This window comes from Podarcis cretensis, assembly GCF_951804945.1.
Source record: "Podarcis cretensis genome assembly, chromosome: 7".
Taxonomy (NCBI): domain Eukaryota; kingdom Metazoa; phylum Chordata; class Lepidosauria; order Squamata; family Lacertidae; genus Podarcis; species Podarcis cretensis.
The window spans coordinates 59230195-59254448 of NC_137176.1; the positions used below are offsets into that span (position 1 = coordinate 59230195).

Here is a 24254-nt window from a genome sequence, read left to right on the forward strand (position 1 = left end):
TGCTGTCAGCAGTACAAAGTGAATTGTAATAATATGTTTTATTTATTTATTAAGCATATTTTTGCTGCTATAGACTAACATGGTTATTTACTTATTTACTTACAGTGGTACCTCAGGTTACATACGCTTCAGGTTACATACGCTTCAGGTTACAGACTCCGCTAACCCAGAAATAGTGCTTCAGGTTAAGAACTTTGCTTCAGGATGAGAACAGAAATCGTGCTCTGGCAGCGCGGCAGCAGCAGGAGGCCCCATTAGCTAAAGTGGTGCTTCAGGTTAAGAACAGTTTCAGGTTAAGTACGGACCTCCGGAATGAATTAAGTACTTAACCTGAAGTACCACTGTACTGTATTTTTATCCCATGTTTTTATCCAAGCAGCTCAAGGTTGTATACATGGCTCCCTCCCTTTTCATTTAATCCCCAGAGCAACCCTATGAGGTAGGTTAGGCTGAGGGGCAGTGATTAACCCAAGGCCACCCAGTGAACCTCATGGCCAAGTGGGGATTTGAACCCTGGTCTCCCAGGCCCTAATCTGATACTCTAACCACTAAACCACACTGGATCTCAAAACAATACTTCTTTGCCTTAAAGCTTTTCAGTGCCTGGGCAGTTTCTTTATTTTTATTTTTCTCCCTCTCTCTCAAGGCATTCCTTCACAGAATAATGCAATGGGCTTTTTCCAAGATTGACAAGAATGTTACGGAAGAAACAGTTAAGGTTAGTTGTTATTTACTCTCATTTTATGTATTGTACTTTATTTCTATTCATTCATTCATTCTCTGGGCTTCTTGTTTACAGACATTGTTCTCAAACATTGAAGATATTCTTGAAGCGCACAAGGACTTCCTGTCTAGTATTGAAGAATGTCTAAATCCTGAACCCAATGCCCAACAAGAAGTGGGAGCCTGCTTTCTTCACTTTGTATGTCAACTTTAATAATATAAGCTTCATATTTAATTGATTTTTCTCTTCCTCAGCTCAGCTTAAAAAAAGAATTCTGGCATGGTAGCTCATGTACACTTCACACTGAGGACAAAAACAGACTTGATTGCATAATTAAAGGTCTTTTCAGGACACTTGGAAGCCAGAGTCACAGCGGAAAAGGAAAGCCTTACAGTTTCAGTGTTCATTTTGTAGATAGCACGATGCACTGCGTCCCCCCCACCCCCATCAGGATACCCTTTAGCATACACTGCTGGAGTCAATTATAATGATTTACCACATTAAAAAAAATAGATTAAATTTTTTTCAGTCAGGTGCAAAAAGCATTTTACATTTAAAGTGCATTTACTGTGGAAATGAGTGGCAGTCTGTGCGGTGCATTCTTTGGCATGAAGTGTTACCTTGTAATTCTCCCAAAAATGCAGTTTTGCAGTTACATCTAGTATTCACGGTGCACTGGGTTTAGAATCAGTGAGAAAGCGCAAAAACTACTTGAACTGAACTATGAAGCTGACACTTAAATGGAAATGTGTACTAGTTCTTCCTGTCTGGTTTTGTCTGTGGTTAGTTTTCCAGTATTGGGCATAATGTGTTTGTATTTTATAGTTTTATTTACTTACTTATCTAATTGAGTTCAGTTATCTATTTTATAGGGACGCAGGTGGCGCTGTGGGTTAAAGCCTCAGCGCCTAGGACTTGCTGATCGAAAGGTCGGCGGTTCGAATCCCTGCGGCGGGGTGCGCTCCCGCTGCTCGGTCCCAGCGCCTGCCAACCTAGCAGTTCGAAAGCACCTCCGGGTGCAAGTAGATAAATAGGGACTGCTTACCAGCAGGAAGGTAAACGGCGTTTCCGTGTGCGGCTCTGGCTTGCCAGAGCAGCGATGTCACGCTGGCCATGTGACCCGGAAGTGTCTCCGGACAGCGCTGGCCCCTGGCCTCTTAAGTGAGATGGGCGCACAACCCCAGAGTCTGTCAAAACTGGCCCGTACGGGCAGGGGTACCTTTACCTTTACTATCTATTTTATATATGTTACTTAAGCCTTTAAAAATGTTTAATCAAAAAGTTAAAAAGCAAACCTGGAGACCAAATGACTAATATAAATCTGCCCCCCACAGAAAGACAAATTTCGGATCTATGATGAATACTGTAGTAACCATGAGAAGGCACAAAAGCTTCTGCTTGAGCTTAACAAAATAAGAACAGTACGGGCTTTTCTACTGGTAAGCTAATATTTATTTGTATTCTGTACCTAAGTCTTTTGTTTAAACTGATAAATTGATAAGTTATTGTCAAAAGTGAAATATTTGCCTGTTTTAAGGGCAGAAAGAATCAAAGAGCCCTGGAAGGCCAGACTAAAGGTCCATTTTGTCGCCAGCCAGGTGACTCCAATAAAGTTTGTGGAAACAGTCAACCCCTCCTGCCCTGGCATTTTTCTCCATCATCTAGTATTTGTAGACTGCCTTTGGACGCCGCCGCCACCACCACCACCACCTTAGTATTAATAATGCATCTACACTTTAACTCAAAGGTTCTGAGGGTGATATACAACATTTCATAAAATCCATTGATAGAAACTCACCTCATTTCCAGCTAAGTTAGTGGTCATCATGTGGCAATGAATGTCATAAATTAATTATGAGTTGCGTGAATGAGTTCCTCCATCAATATAATTTGAATACTTCAAATTCTAGTGTTATGAAATAGAGGGGGAAAGCTTTCACTGTTTACTTTCTCTACATCATCCATAAATCCCTTTCATGTCCTATGCTGCACCCACTGTCTTTTATTCTAAATGTCAAAACTCCTAGCACTTTGGATTTTCCTTGTAGGGAGATTGCTCCAATTACATTTATCCATGGCTGTAGATGATGATGAGGATGATTTATTATTATTATTATTATTATTATTATTATTATTATTAATTATACCACACCCATCTGGCATATGGCTGGATTTCCCCAGCCACTCTGGACGGCTTACCGTAATAAAAACATAAAGCATTAAAAACTTCCTGATACAGAGCTTCCTTCAGATATCTTCTAAAAGTTGTGTAATTCTTTACACAAGATAAGAAGATCACCAAAATAATGCTTCTAGAGAGTCTGCTTTCATTACACAGTCAGTGCCGTCTTGCGAAGATTTTACAGAGCAGCACTGTATGCCTGGTTTAGAAACAAATTATACAGCAAAATACATATAGGGATATTTATAGAGTGATCTAAATAAAACAAAACATAAACCCTGCTCTGTCATAACATATACTAAGCAGTGTATTGATTATAATATGAAGAATAGATTCATTTTTAATGTCTGTAAGTTCTTCACTTCCTCCTCCTTACAACTGTGTCTTACAACTGTGTCCAGGTACCATTACAAAAGTGGGGTTAGGTGATTTTGGACTTAGTAATCTTGGGTGTGTGTGTGTGTGTGTGCGCGCGTGCACGCTGTTTTTGGAGGGAAATGTGTATCACTTCAAAAATGTGGTAAGCCAGGCCCGCTTGCCATTTATTCTGCTGAGTTGGGCCCTGGTTTCTGCCCCAGAGTCCTGCTTCAATGGCAATAGAGATTAGGAACATAATAAGAGGCTGCTGGATCAGGCCAATCTAGTTCAGCATCCTATTCACATAGTGGCCAACCAGAGGCCTGTGGGGAAACCTGCAAGCAGGATCTGAACACATGAGCCCTCTCCCCTCCGGTGGTTCCCAGGAACTGGTATTTAAAAGCTCTCAACTCTGCTAGAATTCAGCAGATATGACTCAGTCAACAAGCTGCTAAGTTGCCTCTGTGTACCTTCTTCAAAAGTGCAGCAGGACTCACTCTCCCAAGCTATCTTGTGTAATGGATGTAGGAAACTCTTGAATTTTGGCTGCCTTGCGTGGTTGGGTCAGTCCCAAACTTTATCCCATTGAAATCTGCAACATAAAAGGTCGCACATACAACAAATAGTCATGGTCATGGTCATGGTCAGAACACTTCCTGCTGAGATTGAGGCTTTCAGCACCTTCCCCCCTCTGCAGAGATGGTCCACCCTCAAAGGCTGATTGACCCAGTATGTTTTTAGACAGCTCTGAGGGATTTTCTGGCTGATATGACTGGTGCTTCTGTCAAAGCCCTGGCTGACCTCTGAAACAGCCAAATGGGGCTCAGGCTGTTGACACAATTGCTCCTGAGCGCCCTCTCCTGCTTCGTGGAGCCCCCTTGGCTCTCTGGTATACTGTAGAGCTTAGGGTGAGGAAATAAGCTGGGAGATGGCTCAAATGCAACTGAGAAAAAGTCTGGCTGAATGCAAACTAAGTTTTTCTCAGAAAACTGTGGAAACAGGATGCTGGACTAGATGAACCACTGGCCTGATCCAACTTTGGCCATAATAACAGAGGAATGTCTGCAGCCTGCTAATAAAGGGAATTTGGTAAAAGGCATTGCCACCCAGTGAAACCGTCTGAAAACTGAGCAGTCAAGGAAGATCCAGGAGCATAATATTGACAATGGAAAAGTTAATTCCAAAAGAATTAAATGTTTCAATTCCTTTCTAGAACTGCATGTTGTTAGGAGGACGGAAGAATACTGATGTACCATTGGAAGGTTATTTAGTAACACCAATCCAGAGAATATGCAAGTATCCACTTCTTCTGAAGGTATACATTTTTGTTGCTTAGAATATTTTATTCTGAAAACATATTCTTTGTTAAATTCTGTTTGATGTTCAGTAATGACAATCCCTTTCCTGAAGCAAATGAGACTTATCAATTCACATTTTCCCCTATTGTGCTTGATAGAAGTTTACTTTTGGATCTGATCCATTTTTCCATGTAATGCCTGCAGAATCCTTTAGGTGAAGGGATATAAAGAACAAGTGTGAAACTCTAGTAGGCAAGCAACATTGGGATCACTCTAGCAGTTCGCAACTTTGTCCCTAACCGGGGTAATGTTGGAGAGAGTAGTGCTGCTGCGAGGAACTGCTTTGTGACTGACAGGTTCCGTGTTTGGACTGGGGGAGTTGACAACATCTGTGATAGATTGGCTGTGGCTGATGAAAGTTGAAGTCCCAAATATCTGGAGGGTACCAGATTAGAGAAGACTGCTCAGGAGAAACCCTACTTCCTTCCTCTCACATGCATATCTACTGCTGGATGCTGTGTAGTTCCCTCCCATTGTTTGCCAGGAGCTTGTCTCCATTCCCTGCTTCTATCAGCATCTCTGAAGGATGGGGCTAGCATTTCCCTTTTCCCATGCTGCATATTTGTGGAGTCCCCTGAAATCCCCATCCTGCAGTATGCTGTGGACTGGTGTGTGCTACTTAGTCCAGGGAAGGAGTTGGGGAAGTCCCATGAGAGAATTGAATGGAAGAATTAAGCATAGATTTAATAAAAGAGGGTACTAATACCTAATATTTAGTTTTAGTATCCCTATCAGTTTCATTGGTCATTCCCATGAATCTTTCTGGATTCAGTGAGGCTTGCTCCCAAGTAAGTGTGTATGACACTACAGCTTGTTTCCTATAATAGGAACATAGGAATCTGCCTTATGGTGAGTCAGACCATTGGCCCATCTAGTCAATGATTGGCAGCAGCTCCCCAGAGTTTTATGCAGGGACCTTTCCCATCCCTAACAGGAGATGATGAGGACTAAACCTGGGATCTTCTATGTGTAAAACAGATGTTCTGCCACTGAGCTGTGGTTCTTCCCCAACAGTGAAATGATGAGCAGTGAAAGTGCGGGAATTGGTTTTCATTAGTGTGAAAGTGCAGGGATTAATTTTTTTCTTTTAATTTTTTTTTTTTAAAAAAAGGAGTTGATAAAGCGCACTCCCAAAAAACACAGTGACTACGCAGCCTTAATGGAAGCTCTCCAAGCCATGAAAGCTGTCTGCTCCAACATAAATGAGGCCAAGAGACAGATGGAAAAATTAGAGGTTTTAGAAGAATGGCAGTCTCACATTGAAGGATGGGAGGTAATGTCACAATTTTTGTCATTTTATCAGATGTGGGAGGCATTTAGATGTCTGCACATGGTGCCTGATTTATATTCAGCTCGGTACATTATGTGACATATTGGGAACAATCCATAATTCACAATTAGAATAAAATGCTTTGTCCTTTTTCTTGATAGTAGGAATAATATTATACTTGTGAACTGGGTGAGTTATTGTCTGTAGGATTAATAACAGAAATTTGGGGATTGGGCAAGGCAGCAGGAGGGTCTCTTTTGACTATTGCCCCAAAACCATTGCGGGAGACACCACCTATATTTTCAGTGGGTGAGGCAGAGGGTGGGATTAAGATGAGATTCCCTTACACTACCCTGTCTATTTCAGGAAAAGTGGGGAAACGTGTGTTATGGTAGGGAAACACGTGTAAGGGAGCATCCACCCCCCTTCCCATTATGTCTCAACTTCTTTCTCTTATCTGTCAATGGAACACTCTGGGTGGATGTTTGAATTTCAGGAGAATGAGGAGGGTCCCTTAGCTTTAGCCAGAATAGCTATGTTCCCCCTCCATTGATGGAGGTGGTATGTCTCTGAATATGGATTACTGTGAATCATGAGTGGGGAGACTGTTTTTGTGCTCACATCCTGCTTGTGGTCTTCTCGTAGGCAGCTGGCTGGTAGGCCACTGTGAGACTATGGGCTAGATGGGCCTTTAGCCTGATGCAGCAGAGCTTTTATTATATTCTTAATGCATGGTTTAGAGGGCATGATTTAGCTGAAATTGAGAGGGTTGGGATGAGGGATCAGAAGATGGGTTGTGGATTTCATTATGGATTCTCTGCCCTTTCCTTTATAGCTTGAGCCCTGCTGTACAATATGAGTACTGGATGGTTGGTGACAAATGCAGTCGCTCAATACTTTCTTTTTTCCGTCCCTTGATAAGGTTTAGTTACAGAAAGCATGTGATGTGATACCAATGCACTGAGGCATTCCCTGTTCCCAAGGAAAAAGAGTGTGGTTAGGAAAACTCACATCGCCGTTGTGAACTGAGATTTACTTGATGTTACTGCTTTTGGCAGTAGCCAAGTATTCATGTTATAATCTATTTCTACCTGTATCCCTGTGTTACTATGTTCAAATCAAAACACATATTAGTTATTATGGGGCAACCAGCCTCATATTACCAACATAAGTCAAATTAGTTCAAGAAGGGGTAAGAGTAAGCTGTCTTGCCAGGCTTAGTGAGGTCAGTTTCCCTTACCTTGGAAGGAAAATGGGTAATCAAACCTGTTGTTCAACCTCAAGTCTACCTGAGAAGCTCAGTGTGCAAAGAGCTTTGAGCTTGTTGCTTCAGCTCAGAGTAGCTTCCTATGTTTTGTACCAGTAACATAATGTTGGATAATGATAGTTTTTCAGTAAGGTGATGTCACATCCAGCCCTATATTAGTAATCAGATTTGAAGGTATGCTTTAGTTACAAGTTAATACCCAGTAAAGGAAGACTTTTTCTTCATATGATAGTTTTCCACTTCAAACTCTCTGAATTTAAATGGTTTCTGCAAAAGCTAGCCAGTTTTCGGAGGCTTCTTTGCAATAAATTCTTCTACACTGCAAGAGCTGGTTTAATTAACTAAACATCTGGTTTGCTACAATTCTTAAGAACAGAGAAGCACACTTGTTAGAGATTTTCTGTCAGAAGAAAATGTTTAGCACATTGCTTAGCTGGGAAGAGGACTATTTTTAGCATCTGATGGAGGATCAAAGCATGACTTGCATTCCTACACAAAAGTTTCATAAGCTAATCTTGTGTTGCTGACAATTAAAAAAATTGTGGGAATACAGACTTTTTTTAAAAAAAAGAATATAGTCTTTAAAACTTCAATTATTTTTATTTTAAAAATCATAGTACAATGCTAATTTCAATATCCTCATCAAAGTACAGCTTGTCTGAGATGATGTTCATATAGCAGGATCTCAGCTGTTAGAAAAATAGGTGGTAACGTTTTGGGATTCACAAGAGAAGAAACCCCTGATACTGTATGGAGTAACTCAAACACAATTGTTTTCTAGCCAGCAGCTAATTAGAGAATATGTTGTATTCTGTTACAAACAGTTATTTTTATTGATAGGTTTCAGATCATGGATACCTTGTTTTTGATCTTTAGTTACATCTCAAACGACACAGTAGCATGAATCATTTCCATGGTATTTGATATGTATGAGAACAGTTCAAGGGGAAACTCAGTACTGAAAGCTGGACATTAGATTTAGAGGGAAGCAAAATTCTTCAACCAAGATCTGGTAGCAAAGGAAGAGTTCTGGCCAAAAACCATTGCTCCCCAATACTTGCAATAAAGTGTGTTATTTTGCTTTCTTGATTAAAATCTGCAGATTAGGGTGCGTATTTTTTGCAAAAAAACTCTTTTTTGATGAAATATGTAGAATATGTAGAAAAAACACCAGAGTAGTTTACAAAAATATAAAACAATGACATTATCACTAAAGAATTTATACCATCATTTAAAACGTACAGAAAGTTAAAACCACAATAGAATAGACTAAAACAAATTAAAACTCATATAAGCTTTCTAAATATCTGGGTCAGCTTGTCTAAATAAGAATGTTTTCAGCAGGCCCTGAAAAGAGTACAGTGAAGGCACCTGCCTAATATCAATAGGCAGGGAATTCCGAAATTCTTACATATGCAGTGTGTTATGTGGCACCTGTAAAAGTGCCAATTCCGCTGATTGAAGCCGTCAAGTGGGCAAATATGGGGTAAGGCAATCTTGTAGGTAAACCGGTCCCAAATTCTATGTATCTTGGTTTTGCCAATCTCTACCAGCCTTTAGGATCCAATCAATTTTTAAAAATATGTTTCTTGGGTAGGGATCTAACATCACAGACACGTGCACAGAAATGCTGATGTATGGAGTTTTGCTGAAAATATCTGCAGGAAATATTCAGGAACGGGTGTTTTTTCTTTTTGACAACCTTCTGGTCTACTGCAAAAGAAAACATAGGTAAGAAACATGCACTGAAGACTGACTCCATAAAACAAAATGATGTCGATTTTAATGTTAAAAATATTTCTGATATTTTGATTTAGCTACTTTAATGTTCATATATGCATTAAATTCAAAAATTTATACACTCTGTAGAATGCAAAGCAACTACACTTAAAGATTTTTTTTTGGGGGGGGAACAATAGTTCTGCAAGGTATCCTTCTTGCCTGTATTTTCAAGCTTAACTTTATTATAATTTTTTTTATCACAGCATACAGAGATGGACAGTAGCCCTTAAAAAAAAGATTTGTTGCATCTGTAATATAATTAATTGGTAATAATGATTAATAGTTGTGATGATTCTGGAGTAAAAATAGCAAAGTCAGTGTCTGAACATTGCTCTTTCTCCCCTACCCTCACCATAAGACGACTGAAGAACAGCAAAGCATCAACAGAAGGCCATCGTTATCTCTTCCGGGGCAGAATAAACACAGAGGTGATGGAAGTCGAGAATGTAGATGATGGCACCGGTATGTGCATCTGAACCAAGGAGATAATCTAAAATGGTTGCTGTAACTAAATATAAATGCATCTTCTTTTTGAGCTATTCTGTTGGTTTTACATTTCTTTATATTTGCAATAATCTATATAGGTTTAATATTCATGCAGTAATTTGGCAGTAGTTAGCAGAAATTAAATAAAGATTATTATAATAATAAGAGTTAAACAAAGGCACACATCTATTCTATGAGCTGCTGTGCTGAGACAGTATATCTTTGTGGTAACAAAATTAGTTAGTGGTAGTACACTCTGAGGAGAAAACATTCATTAAGCATTCAATGGGGCACTTAGCTGTTTCAGACCCCGTAAAGTCTTTTTTATTATTTGAACTGTCCATCAATAGGTGTTTCTTAGCATTGGGAAACCACATCAGCAGCCCAGATCTGCCTGTGCTGTTGAATACTATGTCTGCATCATAAGCAAGATGATGAGGAATTGCAACAAAATCAGAATTTTATGCCATACTTTGCATGTTTGGACAGTATATCTTGCCTCAGTGGACATCTTCCTCTAAAAGATATTAGCTGCTCATCAATTGCAACGTTCTTATATGCCAAGATTCATTGTGTCTTTGGGTTGTATCCAACATGGCTTCTGTTGAACTTAATGGACAATGACTAACATTAATTTCAATGTGTCTGCTCTAACTTAGTTGGATACAACCCTTGATAAATGTACAGTGGTGCCTCGCAAGACGAAAAGAATCCGTTCCGCGATTCTCTTCGTCTAGCGGTTTTTTCGTCTTGCGAAGCAAGCCCATTGACGGCTTAGCGGATTAGCGCTATTAGCGGCTTAGCGGCTTTTAGCGGATAAGCAGATAAGCGGCTTAGCGGCTTAGAAAAAGGGGGGGAGGGGGAAAAAGTCGGGAAAACTCGCAAGACATTTTTGTCTTGCGAAGCAAGCCCATAGGAAATTCATTTTGCAAAGCACCTCCAAAACGGAAAACCCTTTCATCTAGCGGGTTTTTCGTCTTGCGAGGCATTCGTCTTGCGGGGCAGCACTGTATTTCACATTCCACTCTCAGGGAGAAGCTTATCTCCCACGATGATTGTTTGGTGTTGAGGTAGATAATAAAATCTTAGGACTCTATTGATTTTTTTAAAGGAGGGCAGTGTGTGTGCTGGTAGTGTTGAGGGTAATTTTCCTGTCTCAGGGTGGGATCAGAAAATACTTTGTATGGGCCAGAGGGTTTACTTGCTAAACATTCATGCACATCCTCCAAAGTTTCCTTTGTGTTACCTTTTTCTAGCTGATTATCACAGCAGTGGTCACATAGTTCTCAATGGTTGGAAGATACACAACACAGCAAAGAATAAATGGTTTGTGTGTATGGCTAAAACACCCGAAGAAAAGCAGGAATGGCTGGAAGCTATTCTGAAAGAAAGAGAAAGGAGAAAAGGTGAGAGCATAAATGTCAAATTGTGGGTTATTTCTAGGCAATATCACACTTGGAGGAAATTGGCTTTGTGCCTCCTATCTGAGGATTTCCTCAGCCTGAGCCAAGAAGAATTCAACCCCCATTATTTCTTTCATGCCTTAATTGACACACTTTATTCTGCTTCCTTTGGGGATCTGAGCTGGCATTCTTACCAAAAAATATGTTGGAGATTCCTTTCTTCCATTCACCATTCATGTTGCCCCCTGCCTATTTAGACAACAATAGGAGATAGAATAGGAATACACATTCATGAGATGATGGGGCAATGCAGCATGGGAGGAGGGTGGATATAGAAGATTACGCGAAGGGTCTTTCTCAACTTGTAAAGCTTGGAGTATTTTGTCTCAAAACTGAAATAAAATAAAATAAAATATAGTCCTCCAAATTTTTGAATGGTTTCCAAATACATCAGCATTTGCCACTGTATAAAAATGGTTTCTTAAGCAGTAATCAATAGGTGCCTGGACACACAACAATTATAGGAGCAACAGAAATGCTTGAATAGGAAGTTGTTGAATTTTATCAGCGAATTCCACCTACAAAGTCCTGGGGAACCATGATTTCCCTGCAGTTGAGGTGCCACTATAATGAAAGGTGTTTGGATCATCCATCAATGGCAACATTAGGTGAAGGAATGTGTTTTGGGTCTCCCATGAGGCTTGTGTGAGTACTGTGGTTTTAATGCACAAAGAAGCCACTGTATAGAAAGGAGTCAAGACACAGGAAAAAGTATAGCCAAAGGCTTTGGCAAATACAAGACAGTAAGAGCAGGATGATCTATCACATCAGTTCTCAAGACAGAAGCTTTTGAAACATCTCTCAAATAATTCTTATATTTACAACCTTTATTTTTTTCCTGCCATCTCCTGCTAACTATAACTGAAACATCTGTGTAAACACCTCTTTTACAAAGCAGGATGCCTTAATTGCAAGCAGAATTGCCAATGATTGCCAATGATTCAACAGCACAGTTTGCAAAAATTCAAATGCTTTTGCTAAAAGTGGCAGTAAACAGCATTCCATTCAACGTGAATAAAGAGAAATTGTAATTCTTTTGTTTGCTTCATACGACAGCATTGGCCAAAATTCTGCTCACTTCCCTGGATGCAAACAAATTGAAAAGTTTGCACACGGATAACTGGAAAGGAAATTCAGCTGACTTTCTGAAGTAGAGATCTTGTGATCTTAAATGCTGTTACTTGAAAAAAGAAAGGGAGATGAGGGGAAGGCATATGATCTCTCATCTCCCCGCCCCTGTGATTTTTAAGTGATGAGGATGTCATTTTCCTAATTTTCTCCCTTTTAACTTTCAGTCCTTTGCAGATATTTAATGCTTACTTTTGATTAGCCAGTAACCTTAGAGAATAATTACATTAAAAAAATTAAATGGTGTTTTATGTTTCAACACGTACAGCACCCCTTTATTTTATGATGTGGCAGTATAGAAATAAATAAATAAATAAATAAATAAATAAATAAATAAATAAATAAATGTCTGCCTGCTTCTATCAGGTTTAAAATTTCTCCTGCTTGTATTACTCAGCTGTATTAAGAACCAAGTGCCACTTCCTTGCAGAGTTATTCCACTTGGAATGTAAGCTGAGCTTCTGACAATATTCAAATCAGCAAGGAGCTCGGGGAACACGTTGTCTCCCCATGGTATCTGAGTAGTCAGTAGAACTATCAGGCATCCTGGAAACCACATGACCTAGGTCTCCTGGCACTGCTAAGGGTATATTTAACAACATCCCAAGTGCAAAGAAACCTGGAACATGCTCTGTCCACATCCCTGCTAATTACCCAGGTGCACTAGAAAACTAAATGTCTCATGGTCCCTGCAGTCTGGAATTCTGCCTTTTCAGTATTCTAGGCATTAGGGAACAAAGGAGACCTGGTTGTTCATGGTGCTGCTGCCACTGACAAATGAATTTGGGATGGATGAAATGGGTTACAGCTCACGGGTGAGGCATTCTGGGTAAATGTTTGGGCCCTTTTTGCTCCCAATTATGCCGTTGGGCATTTGACACAATTTCCAAGTTTTAGAATTTAAAAACTGTGGAGAATTAAATCTATATTTAACAGATTTATACTGTAATTGTTTTTCAAGAAAAAAATGTATTAGTGGAGCCTAATTCTGAACTGAGCTGAGGAGAGCTCACCTATTGCTGCCACTGAGTAGCCACACCTTTGAAGGGTCCTATCCTTATAATTTGTACTCATGATGCAAACAGTTTATAAGTACAGACAAATTCAACCAATAATACAGGGTGATTCACAATGAAGTACACAGTTTCAATGCACTATAAAAAAAGAAGAATGTAACATATCTTATCTTACCTGTAACAGAATTGTAGGAGAATGTTTAAAGTTTTTTTTAGAAACAGTCACAGATGTTCCTTGTCACACAACACACATTGAACCGCTAATCCATTTTTGCCCAAACGTGACTCACCCTACGCATCGATTTTCCCAGGCTTCGTTGAATGGTGGTGCAAACACTATTGACGACTTCTTCTGATACACACAACTATCTAGGAGTTCTAAGTTTGCACAATCAGCCCATAGTTTCAATTTTTTAATGCCAACCATAGATACATTTTCTACAATTGAAAATGCCATTGCACAACAGTTACAGATTCCGTTTTGCTCAGTTCAACAACACAAAATGCCTTCTCACTGCAGACGCAGCCATTTTGCCTGACTAGTCATGTGACACATGCACTATCACCTACATCACTTCCCTCAGTAGCGGAACAAAAACTTTGTGAGTACATCTACCTCACGGTTCGCAGTTGTGGTCTGTGTTGTCGCCTGTTACTGTCTTACAGCACCTGGAAACTGTATGCTTCATTATGAATCACCCTGTATTAATACAGTGGTACCTCAGGTTAATTCGTTCTGGAGGTCCGTTCTTAACCTGAAACTGTTCTTAACCTGAAGCACCACTTTAGCCAATGGGGCCTCCCGCTGCTGCTGCGCCGCCAGAGCATGATTTCTGTCCTCAACCTGAAGCAAAGTTCTTAACCCGAGGTACTATTTCTGGGTCAGCGGAGTCTGTAACCTGAAGCGTATGTAACCCGAGGTACCACTGTACCCTGCAACACAGAGCAGTAGGTTTTGATGGTGTGCTGATGTTTACCTGATCCCCTGTCACTGTTGGCATACTGGGAGTGATGCAGCCAGGAAGTTGGCATGGTGCAAACACACAAGCAGGAGCACTAGCTTGGCTGCACTGGAGTGTTTGCCCTGTACTGACCTCTTCACTGCTTTGCTCTTCCCCATCACCCTTGCAGTATGCCACAGTGACACAGTGTTGGGAGGTCAGCTAAGCAGTGCTGTCTCACCAACTGCTACTGGTTCAAAGTGGCTGGCCAAGGCATTCTTTATAAAATATTGTTCCCTTCTAGGATCTGGTCCAGCTCTGGAACACTTCTGTGTGTACATTAGACCTCAAGGTTGAGGAGTGGTGAGGGAGGTGTAATTCCATGGCTCTGTACATTTACTTTTTCCTTTCTTTAGGGCACTATCTGACCAAACAGTTCCACTAGTGCAAGGACTTTTAGATGTGCAATGGAAATTCCCTGCCCTCTCTTCTGCTTGACCCCACATGACCCTAAATCTGTTTTGGGGCTTCTCCCAACCCTCCAGAGCAGATTCAGGGCTTGTGCAGGGAGAGGAGGGTGGAGAATTTCCATTGCACAGCTAAAAGTCCTTGCAGTAGCAGAAAGTCAAGAAATATAGTAGCTAGGCTGTAGTTTGCAAAGGCAATTCTTCTCTAACAGAAGCTGATACCAGGTTTTGTTTGTACTGCTTTTATTTGATTATGAACTTCTGACCCTTCCCTCATTATCTAATTTTGACAAGCTGGTACTGTAGCTATTTTCTGGTTTTCCTGGCGAACCTGCAGGTAGACTGGTACTCAGCCCTTTTGGATTTTTAGAATCACTGTGAGATGAGTTCACTGATGAATGGTGATGACTGAAAAGACTGTAGCCATTATTGCATTTGGCAGGGATCTTGCCCAGATCAGCTGTCTGAGATCTGAATACCAGTGGCTGGAAACCACAGGAGGCCAGAAGCTCAGCTCCTGCTTATGTGCTTCTCACAGGAATCTGGCTCACCACTGTGATAATAGGATGCTGGCCTTGATCGGCCATTGGCTTGGTCCAGCAGGCTCTTCTTACTTCGTTATGCAGTATTTATAACTGGAAATGCAAGGCCTTATAGAATCTCTTGGGCATTGCGGTGTCTCTTTTTATATATACAAAAATTGATTGCATATATTACTTTGTTGGAAATGGTTCAAATGCCACTCTCAATAACATTACCATACCAGTTTTGTTATAAAAGCCAAAGAACTTATATATTTATCTTATAGCTAAGATGTATATTTGTATCTGATAAATCTACAGTTACAAAAACCTGGAAACATTTCAAATAAAAAAATAACTTTGTTTTTGTTTTTCAGGACTAAAACTAGGTGTGGAACAAGATACTTGGATGATGATCTCTGAACAAGGAGAAAAACTTTACAAAATGATGTGCAGACAAGGAAATTTGATAAAAGACCGGAAGAGAAAATTAACCACTTTCCCAAAATGCTTTCTTGGAAGGTACCGTATGTGTTTCTATTTCTATTTTGGATTTCACTTGACTGAAACCTTGTTTTAGCTAGTGTTTGCCATTCTGGTTAGTTAAGAACAAATCAAGAGGGCTATATCTATGAAACATGGATTCCTATGTTAGCTACCCAAATTGTTCTTAAATGATTATGTAAGTCAGCAGACATGATAGTTCTTTAAGAAAGAATATTTATGAGACAAATTAGTACAATTTGTGTATGTAAATGTCCACCTGTTGCCTCCCAAATATTGAAGTTGAAATCACCATGTTATTTCATACACCCAAAATAATGGATTCTTCAGCCGAGATTCCTGCATTGCAGGGCGTGGACTACATGTCTCTCAGGGTCCCTTCCAACTCTACAGTTCTATGACAATTGCCCTTGCTCCTGTGCCGATGTCCTGCTTGTGCACTTCCCATAGCTATCTGGTTGGCCAATGGAGAACAGGATAAAACTTAAATTAGACTAAAATTTAGTCTAATCCAGCAGGCAGAACAACAAAAACTGACAGGAGCCCTTCTTTCAGCCTCCCAGATTTTCACTGAAGGTGCCAGGCTGAAGTTTCTCTAGGCAGGTCTCAAGGGCTAGGAGCAAAGAGCATTTCACGTTGAGATTACCTGTTTATTAAGCACTAATCCTGATTTGTCTGCAGGCAGATTAGATGACACTGGCTACTTAATAAGCATTCACTCCGATTCATTCGCAGGGAAGCTAGACAACATAGAAATTTCTTTTAGACATAAACCAAGGTTGATGGCACCCTCTTAATAATTAACATAAGTTTAATGTACTTACTTTACATTAACTGTGTAAAAGAAAGTGCTATCCCACAATTTCCACTTATGGTAGGTTTGTGTCCCTATCCTTGTTTCAAAAAGTTCAGTCTTTTGGGGAAGTGGGTTTGTTGTGCAAGAACTCCATATAAGCTTTAATTGCATGGTCTGAATTTGCAGGTATGTGGCAGAATCCCATCTGAAAACAGTGATAGGTTTTTTTTTTTTTAATAATTTTTATTCATTTTTCAGATAGATAACAAAAACAATACAAAACAATATAATTTCAATCTCATCATTTCATACCCTTCTTTCTTTTGACTTTCCCATACCTCCCCATCCCTGCATCCTTGTTTAATGAAAACAGTGATAGTTTGGAAGCCCTCAAACATGCAACTAGAGATTTCTTTGGAAGGCTGACCCTCTAAATTTTAGAGTCTAGAAGATGCATAAGAGACAGGCATTACCCAAATACAGTCACCAGCTACATGGCTCTTGGGCTTTAGCACTTTACTTGGAGGTGACTAAACTTCATTTGGCCAGAGGAAGAATTCAGTAAACATGAATTTGAAGCAATTACCTTCTCTGCACCTCCTGACTGAAGTGTGGATTGGATGTGGGTTCAGTTCAGAATCTACAATCTGTCTCAATTCCACAGTTATGTGGCTGAGTGTGCTGGAGTCTTTTAAAAAATAGTTATGATGATGTGGCTGTAGGCTGGATCTCTTCTTTTTTACATTCAGAACAGCAGGTCTGAAGTAGCTGGTATGTGCATTGCTGCACTTAGAGTCTTCATTTTTCCTGAAGTGACATATACTGATGACATGACTCTCAAGGAAATTGTATGGGGGCGTGAGGGCAGCCATGTATTTTTCTTTGTATAATCTCCCCTGGAGTTGTGGCATGTTATCAATATACATTGCTCCAGGGAACTGAAGGCTATTTATGTGCAGCAATGCACACACTAGATACTTCAGGTGATGGCAGTTCTGAAAGTGAAAGAGCCAGCTCTGGGTAACTTCATAAGTAACTTTTAGGAGGCTCCATACTGGATTCTGCTTAGCTTTGCAAATGTGCTAGCAGTTTTATTGCTGCACCAAGAATTTAACAATCAAAACAAAAAAGCAGCAGAAGATGACAAATTGAAAAACAGCAAACTACACTTATCCAAGTTAATGAGATAACCTACACTAATCTGTGTGCTGGATTCTTTTCATAGTTCATAGTGCCATATTCCTATGTCCTTATCTATATCATAGCTTGTTGCTGAAGGGAACAAGGGCTCTAGATTTGTGGAGGAGTTGTATTAATTCTTGAATAGTAAATTTAAAAACCAAACCAAGTTTTGTTGCTTCCATAACAATCTTGATTCATTTGAAGTCATTATTTTTCTGCCATTTAATTTTAAAATATGCTAAAATAATTCATTGTTTTTCCCCCTAACTAGTGAGTTTGTATCCTGGTTGCTGGAAATTGGGGAGATCCACAGACCCGAAGAAGGTGTTCATCTTGGTCAGGCTTTACTAGAGAACGGCATTATACACCATGGTAATTATATTCCCCTTCCCTCAAGTATTTATGTCAGTCAGTCAGTCAGTCAGTCAGCCAGCCAGCCCTCAAGTATTTGAAGGTAGCTGTCTCCATGTGTATCTCATGGAGACAGCTACCACACATTTGGAATAACAAGGATGAGATCCAGGATTCCTCATAGATGACTTAAGTACAGCTCTCAATAATAGTTAGTGTAGATTTGAAGTCTGGTGAAATGCTATAGCAGGAGGCTTGCTGATAGCAAGACAATCAGAGTTTGCTAACAATGGGTATGTTTCTCTATTGCCTGGTGACAGGAAATGCTGGATAGAAATCTACTACAAATATGCTACGTTGTTTATCGACACCTCACTTTAATAGAGGAGATTTTCTCTAGACAGGATGAAAAAAATGCATACAGACAATCCTTGTTTGGGCGGGGGATATGTTCTAGACCCCCACACATTTTGGTGGGACCTGCGTAAAGCATTCCACCCCGCCCCACCCCCGTTCCGCCCTTTCAGTGACATTTTAGGGTCACTTCTAGGTTCAGTGCTGTGCACGTGTGCTGGATCACATATTAGTCGGACATGCGTAAATCGGTTGTTGATTGGAAGTGTATAATAATTTCTTATGTCAGACTATATTTAAATGTACTATATAAAAATTTTGTTTGAAGAAATAACTTTCCTTTTAAATTATACTCAGAATTCAATCCTAGATTGACCCAATAGAAATTTAATGAATATTTTATCGGCTGTTTTGATGGAGTCATTACTTTAGACAGAACACAGAAGTTTGAGCCAGACATATTACTTTTATTACCAAGTAGACCCAGCTGTGTCGTCCACAGGAATAGAATTCTTAAAATAAAGTTGAATGAACCATCTGCTCTTCAACTGAGAAAGGACGTGTGTTTGTGAAGGAGTCAGGTTCACATTACAAACACACAACTTTAATTATACATTTTAAGGAAAAAAATAATTAGTATTATTATACATGCACACTGCATTAAGTATTGTTTGCTAAAACCTAAATAAACTCAGACCTATTACAGAAATTGCAGGCATTATTTTTTGCTTGTTTTCTTTAATACGTCATAATCACATCTAATGAATGCAAGTATGCACTCAGACACTCCCCAAGCACAGCTGCCTTTTAAGAAAAAGCATTTTCCTCTGCAGATATGGAAGGCAAGTTGATAAATACCAGCCTATAACTACAATGAGAAGCTTCATACCACTTAATTTCTTTCAATATTAGAGGCGAATCAGTCAATATAGACCACAGAGCAAGGCTAAGCAACATGCAGCTCGTTGCTTCCTCTTTTGCTGTCTACTCACTTAAGCATCTTCATATGCTGCCTGTAATTATTTTTCCTGCAGCTACTGCCCCTGCCTTTCATTCAGTCCTTCTTAACACACCGTTGCTTAGTTTGAGAAGCCTCTGCAAATCAGCTCAGTTCTTTGCCAGCATTGTACATGCACACAAAAGCTCATACCAATAACAAACTTAGTTGGTCTCTAAGGTGCTGCTAGAAGGGATTTTTTTGCCATTTTCAATAGCACACCCCCACACACATGTACATACATAGAGCAGATAGTAGCTGCTGTGACAGGATGGATAGTGGACTAAAACATGCCTCTGATTAATTAAGGCATGTCATGCATCAAAGGTAGTGCAGGAATTTCCTGTTGATGAGTAATCGATTTACATTCTGCCTTTCCTTCTGAAGGGGCCTAGGGTGGTATAAGAAAATTCTTAACTATAAGTACAGTCATACATCGGAATTCGAACGGAATCCGTTCTGGAAGTCTGTTCGACTTTGGAAACCAAGGCACAGCTTCCAATTTGCTGCAGGAAGCTCCTGCAGCCAATCAGAAGCCGTGGAAACCGCGTTGGACGTTCGGGTTCCAAAGAATGCTTGTAAACCAGAACTCTCACTTCCAGGTTTACAGTGTTTGGGAGCCAAAATGTTCGACTCGCAAGGCGTTCAACGTCAGAGGTCTGACTGTATATACTAATGGATTCTCAATAAAAGGCATCTGGGAACATGGCAGAAAGCTAACTGAAATGCAACCATATAAGGTTTCACCAGCAGGTCTTGGGGTGGGTTACAACAATTTAAAATTCAGTATTAAAAATAGTTTAAGCAAATTAGAATCACAGAAATAGAGAAGGTTCTGAAAACACACATCTCGGGTGTTAAAACACTAGATTTTTTTCATCTGTCTTTTATGTTTCCCTTTACTTTAGTTACTGACAAACATCAGTTCAAGCCTGAGCACATGCTCTACAGATTCCGTTATGATGATGGCACATACTATCCGAGAAGTGAAATGCAGGACGTAATTTCCAAGGTATAAACCTTATAATGTCATGGTATAGTATAAATTTACCAGATATTCTTATAAAAAAAGATTTTTCTATATTAAAACAATTCATCCATCACTGCACACACACGAGCTTGAATGTATGAAATTATAACACAATACGTATTCTCAGAAGGAGAATGATAAACCTGTTCTCCAGTTCACTGGGCCCAGTGAGGTCCTTTTCCTATACTTCATAGGTCGCTCAGTATGGGATAAGAATGCATATTGGAGTGGGGTAATCACCTACGTTTGAAAGGCAATATTGCTGTTGTATACCAAAATGACAATTATGAGAAATGGCTGTATTTAAATACTCATTGACTAATCAATGGAGGTGGCTGAGTAGGAACTTAGCTAAACTTTGGAGCATTGTGCCTGTGATAGTTGCTTTACCAGTCTGCCACTTTAATACTACAATTTATAGCAGTATTCAGAATGTGGATTAGCCTCAGGCTTGGTCATGCTCAGAGCTGAGTCTATTCAGTAGGCCGATCAAAATATTAAATTTGTCTACCTTTCTAGCATTCTAAAAGCAATCTAGCTTTTCAAAAATAAAATTTCTGTGGTCCACCAATGTGTTTTGAATTTACAAGAATGCCTACTAAGGTTCTCCAAACATGACTAAGGTTGGATCCAACACAGTATTAGTTTGAATTAACTGGTTTTGAACAAGTGCTTATTGGTTTTTTATTTGAACATCGGGTTAGCATTAAACCTGTTTATATCTCTTAACAGGGTGTAAGATTATATTGTCGTCTGCACAGCCTGTTTACTCCTGTGGTAAGGTAGGTCTTGTTTTCAGAGCTTTTACTTCAGAATGTTAGATAGTAGTTGCTCCCCACGTGGGGAGGGCGAAAGATTGATTAATGTGTTGGTAATGGAGAGTGAGGTGGAGTTGTTGCAACAGGGAACAACTATGGCAATGGCAATCTGTTGGCTAAATCATGGGACATGTTATGTGTGATATTCAATAAATGTCAGATATGTCAATTTGGGATTGAATTATTTTGTATGTTTTATTTCTTTAGAGATAAAGATTACCATCTAAGAACCTACAAATCTATAGTCATGGCTAATAAATTGATAGACTGGCTAATTGCACAGGTAGGAAAATGCTCTGAAGCACATAGCCTTGATTAGCAAATGGAATGTCTACTAACTGCTATTATCAATACAGATTTTCCCATGATGTAGAAATTAACTTGTAGCTCTATATACACCTCAAGGCCAACATTAGCACCTGGCATCATTGGAATACTACCAGTGCCACAGTAGAATGCTGATTCCCCTTTTATTGGATTGTTTCCAGTGCTGCATAGGCAGAGTTCTGTGCTGGACCACTAGGGGACAAGATTTTTGACCTGCCTCCCTTTGTGGGACCCTTATAAGGAGGCGTGGCCCCCCTATGGATTTACTTCTTCTTTCCCCTTTGCCTTTTGGTGGGAACATGAATGTGTTGGGGTTTTAGTCTTTTTGAAATGTCATGATTTTGTTGCCTTCCATTTTTGTAAGTTGATTTTTTTGTACCCGACCCTATTTGTGCTTTGAGTAGAATAGACTTCCAGTTCTGCCAGGAGACTTCACTGTCCTCTTCCCCCAACATTGCAGCTGTCCACATGCAGATTTTGGAGCCATGTAGACAGCTGCAGGGGCCATGGTGAAATCACCACAGAAACAGAAGGCTATTCCACTTGTGCAGCATTGGCTACCATCCAAAACAAGTATGTTAATAAAGGTTATTGTTCCCCAACGGAGGTGTCTACTTTTTATCAGTAACACTCTAGGACCGATACAAGGCTTCTAAAACAATGGATTTATATGCAACCCAATTTTTGTACATGTTGCAAAAGTGATGCATGGTTGTTTTCCTGATTTAGAACTGTTGCCTGTGATATTTACATTGAGGTACATATTATTTATTAATAGGGAGATTGTAGGACAAGAGAAGAAGCAATGATCTTTGGAATAGCACTTTGTGACAATGGATTTATGCACCACGGTATGCAATTTTCATTCAAGTACTCCTTAATTTGTAAGTCTGGAACTCTTGAACCAGATACTCCAGCTCCCATCAGCACAAGCGAGCATGGCCAATGGATGATAGGAAGGCCACACATTCCCCCTCCTTGTGTTTTACTACTGAAAGCCCTCACCTAGGAGATACTTTTGTGTCTCAGTATTGCATGGCCAAAGAAGAAGAATGCCCAAGCTTGGTGGCCATCAATAATGTAAGGCTTGTGAAGCAAAATATTTTTTCCTGTACCTGGAACAATGTGGCTCACATGTTTGAGCCACCAATGTATGTTTTAATAAAGGTAATATTTATCCTATGTAAACTTTTGCATGGTATACCTTGTGTTTTCTTATGGGTGGGTATGTTCCAAAGCATGCCACAGATAGCTAATGTGGTCAACAGTACTAAATGCCCCAAACACAGAATTCTTCCATTGTTGATTTATGTGCAAAAATACATTTTCTATCACTGAAGTATTTCTGGAGTTTTAGAACATGCAGGACAGGTCTCTGCTGTGAGGAGCATAAAATCTAGAATTTGTCATAGGGGAAACGAGAGGAAGGGGGCACAGGGAAGCAATAAGTGGCTGTTTCACTTATACATGCAAAATCAGAATATCAATAGCAAAATGAGTTTGTGGCATCACAGAAAAATAATATTATTTTTATATCAAACAGTGCTGGAAAAAAGTGAGTTCAAAGATGAACCACTTCTCTTTCGTTTTTTTGCTGATGAAGAAATGGAAGGCTCAAACATGAAGCACAGGCTCATGAAACATGATCTAAAAGTAGTGGAAAATGTAATAGCCAAATCACTGCTGGTAAGTTTGTTTGTTTTTAATGAAGTATGTGTGCATGCATTAATGCATGTGTGTACGTATACACATATTATTTAATATACACTTGATAGGGAGGCCCAATTGTCAACCAGTATGTTTTCTTTGGTGCACAAAATAACAAGCTTTTTTTTCTTTACCCAAGACTTCCACCTAAGCTGGTATCACTTCTACTGTGTTTTATTGTTGCATTTATTTGAATTTTATTCCTAGGGTTGTTTTCCTCCTTCCTCTTCTGAATGTCATCTGATGATTGTTATTGTATATTGAGTTTTTGGCTACTATGTTTTATAAGCTGATTAGGTGACCTGGGTGATACATTTTTTTCAGCAACTGGGGAGTCATATAAATCTTTTTGAGTGACTTGTGTCATATCTTAGTGCAAGGGCTAGTGGCCTGGAGGCAAGCAGCAGGTATCACAGGTGACTGAGCAAGTGGTCAAGCAGAGAAATAATCAGGTAGACAGACAGGTGGATGTGTGAGTGTTCAAGCAGACAGATAAGCAGACAAATAACTGACAGGTCATCAAGGAAGCAGATAAACTGATGATTAAGTCTGTTCCTGAGTTTCTCTGGATGAGAAGCCAGGTTACATTTAGCAGCCTTTAGGGCCTGATTGAGATTCCTTTATCATCATCACCATCATCATCATTATCTACATCATCACATTGATGCTTTTTCCTTTCTTTATTGGGTTGGCTAATTAAAAACAACAAAAAACTCACAGATGAATAAAATACTGAAAACAACCATTAAACAAAACAACAACAACATTGGTTCCCTGTGTCTCTGCTAGACTGGGCATTTGCAGTAATGGCATTGCAAAGATCATGTCAGAAGTTCCCTCCTCTTGGAAGCTGTGTCATGGTGGCACAGATTTAAGGCACACAGAATGCATAGAATTAGTCTCTGGCACCTTAGACTGGATGAAGATCATCCATCTTGAATAGCTGCTGGTCACCTTAAGTCCCGTTTCAGCCCTTGTCTTACCCCAGTCTTTTCTGCCACCTTTCACTTTCCAGCAGATGATACATCTATAAGAGGAAGCTTTTTGTGAGAAAGCAATGTAGATTGAGGTATCCCATTGTGTGTTGACATAGAGCAATGGTGACATCAGTCAGGAAGTTGGCTATACTTGTCAGGACTGAGGTTCATAGGTACAGGTTGTTAGGTGGCCACATTTTAAATAAACCGCAAAGTGTTAACAGTTTGCTCTTGGCAACATTTATTTAA

At 39.7% G+C, this 24254-nt stretch overlaps 1 protein-coding gene and 1 long non-coding RNA gene across 7 annotated transcripts in view; one reads left to right on the top strand and one right to left on the bottom strand.

Annotated features, from left to right (window-relative positions):
• PREX2 (phosphatidylinositol-3,4,5-trisphosphate dependent Rac exchange factor 2) overlaps nt 1–24254 on the top strand; it is a 104962-nt gene that overhangs the window by 35301 nt on the left and 45407 nt on the right. For all 4 annotated transcript variants that reach the window (XM_079983029.1, XM_079983030.1, XM_079983027.1 and 1 more), the window contains exons 2-16: nt 647–718; nt 800–922; nt 2059–2163; nt 4477–4578; nt 5733–5894; nt 8756–8889; nt 9299–9402; nt 10683–10832; nt 15340–15484; nt 17716–17816; nt 20055–20158; nt 20909–20958; nt 21202–21277; nt 22100–22172; nt 22865–23007. In XM_079983029.1, coding sequence (XP_079839155.1) covers nt 647–718; nt 800–922; nt 2059–2163; nt 4477–4578; nt 5733–5894; nt 8756–8889; nt 9299–9402; nt 10683–10832; nt 15340–15484; nt 17716–17816; nt 20055–20158; nt 20909–20958; nt 21202–21277; nt 22100–22172; nt 22865–23007 — 1644 coding nt within the window. The remainder of the gene's footprint in view (nt 1–646; nt 719–799; nt 923–2058; nt 2164–4476; nt 4579–5732; nt 5895–8755; nt 8890–9298; nt 9403–10682; nt 10833–15339; nt 15485–17715; nt 17817–20054; nt 20159–20908; nt 20959–21201; nt 21278–22099; nt 22173–22864; nt 23008–24254) is intronic.
• LOC307219770 overlaps nt 8767–24254 on the bottom strand; it is a 78983-nt gene continuing 63495 nt past the window's right edge. The window contains exons 4-6 of one of the 3 annotated variants that reach the window (XR_013840536.1): nt 11024–11078; nt 10673–10807; nt 8767–8871 (exon numbers count right to left, since the gene is read on the bottom strand). This is a non-coding gene — a long non-coding RNA (uncharacterized lncRNA). Of the gene's footprint in view, nt 8872–9300; nt 9413–10672; nt 10808–11023; nt 11079–24254 lie in introns of those variants that run through there. The other 2 variants (XR_013840537.1, XR_013840535.1) reach the window with 2 other exon arrangements.